Raw genomic sequence first — 9,146 nt, 5'->3', positions numbered from 1 at the left:
GCCGTAGTAAACTTCCATGGTGAGGGCAAATACTTTTGTAGATTGGGTTAAAAATTACACTGTGAGGTGTTTTAGGTAAAAAGAAGCACAGTCCTTTCAAGGGAAAGTTTTAGATTAATGGAGAAAACTTAGGAGTCAGACTTCCTCTATGAATCTCTGTTGGCTTTTCCTTAAACAAAATCAGCGCGATGCAGAGTCGGAGTCGTCCAATGGACCCAGTGGAACAGAAACATCAACAAAGGCTAGCGTCAGGTAACACTGTGTCGACCTTTATTACATCTCCTCTCATGTACAGTAGCCTCAGATGTCCTTCACTTATTATTGTCTTGTTACAGCTCTCAAGGGACGTCATGGGGTACCAACCAGCAGGCAGGAAGCAGCCGCTTTGACTCCATGGTTGATGCGCCCCAACAAGGCCTGACTTTTATCGGTCATCAGGTAGATCTGCCGCATATAAACGTATATGTTTATTGGACACAAACATAGCATTGACCAGTTTGTCATTTCCTCTCGTAGGATTCATCAAACAGTGGCAATGTGCACACAGGTACTGCAGCAATCATAAAACGGCTTATTCCTTCAAATAACTTTTAATGCACTTCTTTTTTAAATTGTTTTCCTATCATTCACAATCCCTATGTTAGTCCCTATGCACACACTTTCTCCTTTTATGCCTTCTAAATCACACAAAAACGCTAGCAAGAGGTGACTAACAATGCAGGTAATAGGGATCGATCTAGTTCACCTATAAAGCCCTCTCAAAAAACAACATTTTAGATATGTACTGTAAGTACATATGTAATGTAGTAACCGCCACATTCATAATATCGTCACAACGTTTGCTATTTCCTTCAACAACAACAACATTACTAATCATGGCAGACTTCATGAGAGCCAACGACGACTACTTTGGGACAAATAATGATCCAGAACCTTAGATTTTTTAAACCAGACTAAACTGAGGGTGAGCTACAAGTCTTAAAAGCCGAGTGATAAACAGATCCAGCTCTAGTGAAACACTGGGCGTCATGTAGCAATATTGTTAAGTGCTAAACAAGAAATACAAACTACGAACATAATAAAACAATCACTTACTGTACAATCTCTGTTCTCACTTGGATGTTTATAGCTTTCAGCACAAGACTTGTGTTCCCTGTTTAGATGTAGAATTCATTATAGCCCTAAGGTTTAAAAAGGGTAGGAGAAAACAAGCAAATTGTCTTGGGGTCTGAGATAAGTTTTAAAGTTGACCAACGTCTCCGTTCATGACCACAACCTTCTACTATAAAAGTGTGAGGCATGATTTATAATCTAGCACAAACTTTTTATGAACTCAGCAGCTCAGTATGTCATTACGTGATTAAAATGCAGGTCACGACATGAAAATAGAGCATTCATTTTTTTGTAATGGGCTTTATAGGTGGAATTGCAAGGTTTTAAATGACGTCACGTCCAGCTCACGTCCCGGCATTTAAATATGCGTGGTGGTCAAGCTAGCTCTGTTTTCGAAGGGTACTATTTAGCCTTTATCGAAGAGAAAATGCCCTATAGTTGCGTTGTTTTGGCTGTACGAATTGTTCAAACCGCGAAAGGTTTCTCGAGAGGTAACCAAGAAGGGCGGAAAAGTGCAAGATTTTACAAAACAACGATTAAAAAAGTAGCATGCGGTTTAGTCCAAGGGAGCAGAGTCTAAGAACGCACAAGTTTGTGGTGATCACTTCGTTAAAGGTTTGTTTATTTACTTATTTATGTACAGACAGACATAATTTTTTATTACATTATGGTTTCTTTTGTTAATATAAGAGTCCGTTCTGCAAAAAGGTAATCCCTAGAAGCGCACAGTTTATGGACAGGGACCCACAGTTAAAATATACATCATATAATATACAAAATACAGTACAATACAATTAATTTCAAAATCTACCCACGAAATATCCAGTTACAATTTCATACTGACCTACCAACAGGTTGACATTTATAAAGAAGGAATCTTTAAATCCACTAAATCAGTCTCACCCTGTTATTCACATTTGAATACAAAGTTGCATCTTTAAGATGTGCGATAATCTCATCATACATACAGAGGTCAAGACCAAAATGATGCGACTAATGTGAATTCTTCAGTGTGCTAAATCGACTAAGCATAACGTAGCAATACATTTTTCTTAAAACGCTTTTTAAAAATGTTTAAACAATATTATTCTTTTATCCATCAATCTCATTCCAGATCATCGGGCCTCTACAGGCTATACTAAGGCTTGTACACTTTAGATGTTTGATATACTTTTAACGTTAAGTGTTTCCCATTTAAGTATTATCTTGACAATATTTCTATTTTTTAAGTCAGATTTTTGCCACGAGTGTTCCATAAAACACCAACTCGGCAAGTCTAAAATAAATCAAATGTGAGCAAAACCTAAAAGAGTTGAGCTTTTACCACAGACAGCAATCATAAGAGAAGCTTTTTCAGCACATACACAATGTTGACATCCACAGTTATATTTTGATAAACAATTATAAATGAATCTCTCAGCACGTACACAATGTTGACATCTATAGTTATATTTTGATAAACAATTTTAAATTAATCTCTCAGCACGTACACAATGTTGACATCTATAGTTATTATTTGATAAACAATCATGAATTAATCTTTCAGCACATACACAATGTTGACTTCTATAGTTATATTTTGACAAACAATGATAAATGAATCTTTCAGCACATACACAATGTTGACATCTATAGTTATATTTTGATGAACAATTATAAATGATTCTCTCAGCACGTACACAATGTTGACATCTATAGTTATTATTTGATTAACAATCATAAATGAATCTTTCAGCACGTACACAATGTTGACATATAGTTATATTTTGATAAACAATCATAAATGAATCTTTCAGCACATACACAATGTTGACATCTATAGTTATTATTTGATAAACAATCATAAATGAATCTTTCAGCACGTACACAATGTTGACATCTATAGTTATATTTTGATAAACAATCATAAATGAATCTTTCAGCACATACACAATGTTGACATCTATAGTTATATTTTGATAAACAATCATAAATTAATCTTTCAGCACATACACAATGTTGACATCAATAGTTATATTTTGATAAATAATCATAAATGAATCTTTCAGCACATACACAATGTTGACATCTATAGTTATATGTTGATAAACAATCATAAATGAATCTTTCAGCACATACACAATGTTGACATCTATAGTTATATTTTGATAAAGACAGAGAAAAACACGCTACTTGTATACAGCATGTGCAACAGCAACAAACATGGCGGAGATGCAAAGTTAAATCATGAAATGCAACCTTACCCAAGCAAAAACTAGGCATATTTATCCGGAAGAGTCTTGGTACCATTGTCCTTGACCCAGCCACACACAAAGAAGTTGTAGACCTCCATGCTTTTCTAAATTTTCATCTGTTTAGTCGTGTAGAACAGTGTTTTTCAACCACTGTGCCGCGGCACACTAGTGTGCCGTGATATTGTCTAGTGTGCTGTGGGAAATTTTGCAACTTCACCTAATTGGCCCAAAAAATATTTTTTGCAAATCAATAATTACAATCTGCAAATAATGTGCCGTTGTCTAGTGTTTGTGCTATGTAGAGCTCGGCAGGTTAACCATGTAATACTCCATGTCAGCACATGTCAGTAGGTTGCAGCAGGTAGTTAATTGCTTTGTAGAAGTCGGAATGCGTCGAGGATGGTTTGTCGTGATCCCAATATGCAGAGCACAGCGGGAGACGGTGTGCAGGTAAAATGGTTTGCAATGATTAAACCAAAAATGAACAAAAAGGAAAGGAAAAGGCACTGAAGCTTAGGGATGGCTATGCAAAACGAAAGCAAAACTGAACTTGCTACAATGTAAACAAAAACAGAATGCTGGACGACAGCAAAGACTTACAGCGTGTGGAGCAGGGATGGCGTCTACAAAGTACATGACATGACAAACAATGTCCCCACAAAAAAGGATAGTAACAACTGAAATTGTTTTGATCGCTAACACAGAGCAGGTCAGGCAATAGCACTCAAAGGAAGGCGTGAAACTGCTACAGGAAAACGCCAAAATAACAGCGCAAGACAGGAACTAAAGCACTACACACAGGAAAACAACAACAAACTCAAAATAAGACACGACAACTTGGTGGAGTTTAATTTTTTTTAACCTTTTCTGCTGGTGGTGTGCCTCTCTATTTTCTTTATTTTAAAAAATGTGCTTTGGCTCAAAAAAGGTTAAAAAAACTGGTGTAGAATGACGTCTGGGGCACAATAGTTAGATATGTCTGGGAATGCGACTGACATATAATCCTTGTTATCTTTCGACTTTTTTTGGAAAGTATAGGGATCTATTCAATTGTTAGATTTTTTTGCTGGTATCTGCTTTTTGCAGGAAGATTTTGGCCTTTTGCGTACTCATAGAACAGCCATCTTGGCTTGGTTGAGCACTACTGGTTTTCACTTCCGGAAGGAAGTCACGTCACAGAATCCAAGCAAAAGATGACTCCTGCTAGCTGCCTCTTGCTGTCGTTTTTTTTGTGATATAGAAGGCACAAGTAAAGAAGAACGTGTGCTAAATATGTTTTTTTTTCTTCATTGCTGTGTGGTTTAGTGTCATCTAGTGGATAGTAAAAGGTACAGCAGGGCCAAATGATTCTACACATCAACATATTGTATGTTAGCAGATTGTGAAGTATTTTTCAATTTTTCAATTGTATTGTAAATATACACCTATTGTTTTGCAGGTGCTTTGCCTCCTTGGCTCCGAGACGATCCTCAGGAGGGTGGTTCTAAAAAGGCAGCACCTTCTGAGATCGGACCGTCAGTCCAGGAGTTCCTCAGACAGAGTAGGAAGTCGACATTTTAAAATATTGTCCATCACTTGTTGAAAGCAGCTGACATGAAGAATACTATCGTCCACTTTCTGTATTTCTACTTTTCTAGAGGAGCAAGAGAAGCTTAAGAAGCTCCCCCCTAACCGAGTGGGGGCCAACTTTGACCACAGCTCCCACACCGACGCTAACTGGCTGCCGTCTTTTGGTCGCGTATGGAACAGTGGCAGACGTTGGCAGTCCAGGTGAGACTTTGCACGTGAACTATATACTGTTAAACCCGTGTTGTGAGCCACCCGTCGATAGCGGCTACAGAAATGTCCCTGGCAAAGTGTTATAAACCTTGTCAACAGCGGCTACTTGGTGGCTTAACTAAGTGGCATTGCTCATAACAATGGTATGTGTGGAAAACTACTACGCTGTCTTCAAGGCCATGTCCATACGAACACACATACATAATAAACACATACTGTTCATTATTATTTTTAAACCAGTCTGCCTGTGTACAAAAAGCAAAAATGCCTCAATGCTATTTCTGCTACCCAAGTACACAAGCTGGATATAACATGTACTGGCCCAAAATTCAAAATGGCTACCAACCTGCATATAGTGGCCATGTTAGCTTCTCAGGCAAATCATATAGTTGATGTAGATGCCCATATTGGCTGTTCAGATTTACTTTACAAAAGAGAAGTGTAGGATACTTCTCTTGTTGCCTTATTTGTATTTGACTTTATTAAATGTATTTATATTATCATTTGGTGCAGCCGGGCCAGAGCAGGAGGGGATAGAAAGAGAAAAAAAGAAAGACAGATGGGGAAATTGTGGGGACAAGAGGGGGATAAGACAGAGAGACAACAACAGCAAACACAACAATAATAACAACAACAACAATAGAGCTAAATCAGCAAATACGATAAGTACAAATATGATGGTAAAAGTGATAGCGAAGAAGCAGTTAGCGAGATAAATAATAATACAGAAATGACAATGTGCATTATTACACAGAAATACAAATACCAATAGAAATAGCACTGTTGATAATGTTAGCTGTTTCTATTCAGTTATCAGGTTTGTTTGTCTTTTGGCTTGATCAGGCACCAGTTCAGGCAGGAGGAAGGACAGAAAAACAGCGCGAAGAGGAAGAGAAAGCCTGGCGCAGAAGGAGCTAAGAAAGCGAGGATGACAGATGACTAATGTCTGCTCTTTGAGAGGAGCTTCAGGTTTGCCATTGGACAACTTCACCACACTGCTTACATTATGATTTGTAGCTTATCTACACACAACCACCAATTTTTGCGGTTTCAAAAGCTATTTGCTGTAATATATTTGCTAACATTTTAGTTGCTTCAGGATGCTTACCAATATGTTCAGACAGAATAAACTGGTATAGTTTTTCCTTCACTCAAAGTACAATTGTAGTGACTGACTGTCATATTTACATCGCTGGCACAGGTGTTGTGTACCAGAAAATGTGCTGAGGTTCAAACAAAACTAACAAGTAACAAGACCAATTCTTTAATGATGTAAATGTAAATAGATTGTACAGTAGTAAAGGATGCTTATTTTTAACCACATTTTCCATTTAATTCCAATATCAATGTTAGCTTGGAAAAAATGCGTGCAAAAGACATATTACTTCCAATAAATAAAAATACCATTTACCAAAAAAAAATGTTGACACCTTTCATTCGTTTGTATTTAAAATTTCAGGCATGTGATTTTTCCGTCTATATTTATCTCTGTAAAAAATATATTTTCCGTTTTTGTTTGTTTTTTCCGACCTACAATGTGTGTTAAAATCTTGATCCGTCTCTTTGCCATACCTGCCAACAACTACGGTTCTCCCGTAATGAGTATGGTTTTTGATAATCCGGGGGTAAAAACTACGGTTTTCCATTAAAAAATGATGAGGAGAAAATAATTGATTCCATTTTGGAACAAGGCTGTAACATACTTACATTTTTCATACTGTCATTATGGGGTATTGTGTGTAGAATTTTGAGGACGAAATAACTGATTCTATTTTGGAACAAGGCTGTAACATACCTACATTTTTCACACTGTCATTATGGGGTATTGTGTGTAGAATTTTGAGGACAAAATAACTGATTCCATTTTGGAACAAGGCTGTAACATACCTACATTTTTCACACTGTCATTATGGGGTAATGTGTGTAGAATTTTGAGGATGAAATAACTGATTCCATTTTGGAACAAGGCTGTAACATACCTACATTTTTCACACTGTTATTATGCGATATTGTGTGTAGAATTTTGAGGAGAAAATAACTGATTCCATTTTGGTACAAAGCTGTAACATACCTACATTTTTCACACTGTTATTATGCGGTATTGTGTGTGGAATTTTGAGGAGAAAATAACTGATTCCATTTTGGAACAAGGCTGTAACATACTTAAGTTTTTCACACTGTCATTATGGGGTATTGTGTGTAGAATTTTGAGGACAAAATGACTGATTCCATTTTGGAACAAGGATGTAACATACCTACTATATTTTTCACACTGTCATTATGGGTTATTGTGTGTAGAATATCGAGGAGAAAATAACTGATTCCATTTTAATACAAGGCTGTAACATACTGTACCTACATGGTTCATACTGTCATTATGGGGTATTGTGTGTAGAATTTTGAGGACAAAATGACTGATTCCATTTTGAAACAAGGCTGTAACATACCTATATTTCTCACACTGTCATTATGGGGTATTGTGTGTAGAATATCGAGGACAAAATAACTGATTCCATTTTGGAACAAGGCTGTAACATACCTACATTTTTCACACACATTTATATGGGGTGTTGTGTGTAGAATTTTGAGGACAAAATAACTGATTCCATTTTGGAACAAGTCTGTAACGTACCTACATTTTTCACACTGTCATTATGCGGTATTGTGAGTAGAATTTTGAGGAGACAATAACTGATTCCATTTTGGAACAAGGCTGTAACATACCTACATTTTTCACACTGTCATTATGGGGTATTGTGTGTAGAATTTTGCAGACAAAATGACTGATTCCATTTTGAAAAAAGGCTGTAACATACCTACATTTCTCAAACTGTCATTATGGGGTAATGTGTGTAGAATATTGAGGAAAAAACAAGTAATTCCATTTTGGAATAAGACTGTAACTTACCTACATGTTTCACATACATCTATATGGGGTGTTGTGTGTAGAATTTTGAGGACAAAATAACTGAATACATTTTGGAACAAGGCTGTAACATACTTACATTTTTCACACTGTCATTATGGGAAATTTTGTGTAGAATTTTGAGGAGAAAATAACTGATTCCATTTTGGAACAAGGCTGTAACATACTTACATGTAAAACAAGTCATGTGCTGCATGTCCTGTATCATACAGAACCATAGACCTCACAGTACCTTCCCGACAGACGTACGAGATGTAAAACCACCAAAGTAATGAGTACGTTTTTTTTTGATAATCCAGGGGTAAAAACTACGGTTTTCCATTAAAAAATTAACTTAAAGGCCTACTGAAATGAATATTGTTTTATTTAAACGGGGATAGCAGATCCATTCTATGTGTCATACTTGATCATTTCGCGATATTGCCATATTTTTGCTGAAAGGATTTAGTAGAGAATATCGAAGATAAAGTTCGCAACTTTTGGTCGCTGATAAAAAAAAGCCTTGCCTGTACCGGAAGTAGCGTGACGTCACAGGTTGAAAGGCTCCTCACATTTCCCCATTGTTTACAATGCAGCGAGAGCGATTCGGACTGAGAAAGCGACGATTACCCCATTAATTTGAGCGAGGATGAAAGATTCGTGGATGAGGAACGTGAGAGTGAAGGACTAGACTGCAGTGCAGGACGTATCTTTTTTCGCTCTGACCGTAACTTAGGTACAAGAGTTCATTGGATTCCACACTTTCTCCTTTTTCTATTGTGGACCACAGATTTGTATTTTAAACCACCTCGGATACTATATCCTCTTGAAAATGAGAGTCGAGAACGTGAAATGGACATTCACACTGACTTTTATGTCCACGACAATACATCGGCGAAGCTCTTTAGCTACGGAGCTAACGTGATAGCATCGTGCTTAAATGCAGATAGAAACAAAATAAATAAACCCCTGACTGGAAGGATAGACGGAAAATCAACAATACTATTAAACCATGGACATGTAACTACACGGTAAATGCTTTCCAGGCTGGCGAAGCTTAACAATGCTGTTGCTAACGACGCCATTGAAGCTAACTTAGCAACCGGACCTCACAG

General features: G+C 37.0%; 1 protein-coding gene across 1 annotated transcript in view; it reads left to right on the top strand.

Moving 5' to 3' along the window:
• The window catches only part of cenatac (centrosomal AT-AC splicing factor), a 34,169-nt gene extending 26,689 nt beyond the window's left edge, over positions 1-7,480 (top strand). Inside the window, exons 6-11 of the mRNA XM_062050740.1 lie at positions 185-252; positions 336-438; positions 517-547; positions 4,786-4,887; positions 4,985-5,117; positions 5,970-7,480. Of these exons, the coding sequence (XP_061906724.1) occupies positions 185-252; positions 336-438; positions 517-547; positions 4,786-4,887; positions 4,985-5,117; positions 5,970-6,069 (537 nt within the window). The 3' untranslated portion in view covers positions 6,070-7,480. The remainder of the gene's footprint in view (positions 1-184; positions 253-335; positions 439-516; positions 548-4,785; positions 4,888-4,984; positions 5,118-5,969) is intronic.
• Positions 7,481-9,146: the final 1,666 nt, after the last annotated feature.

Source organism: Entelurus aequoreus, linkage group LG06, assembly GCF_033978785.1.
Source record: "Entelurus aequoreus isolate RoL-2023_Sb linkage group LG06, RoL_Eaeq_v1.1, whole genome shotgun sequence".
NCBI classification, from domain to species: domain Eukaryota; kingdom Metazoa; phylum Chordata; class Actinopteri; order Syngnathiformes; family Syngnathidae; genus Entelurus; species Entelurus aequoreus.
This window is presented reverse-complemented; position numbering and strand designations above follow the sequence as displayed.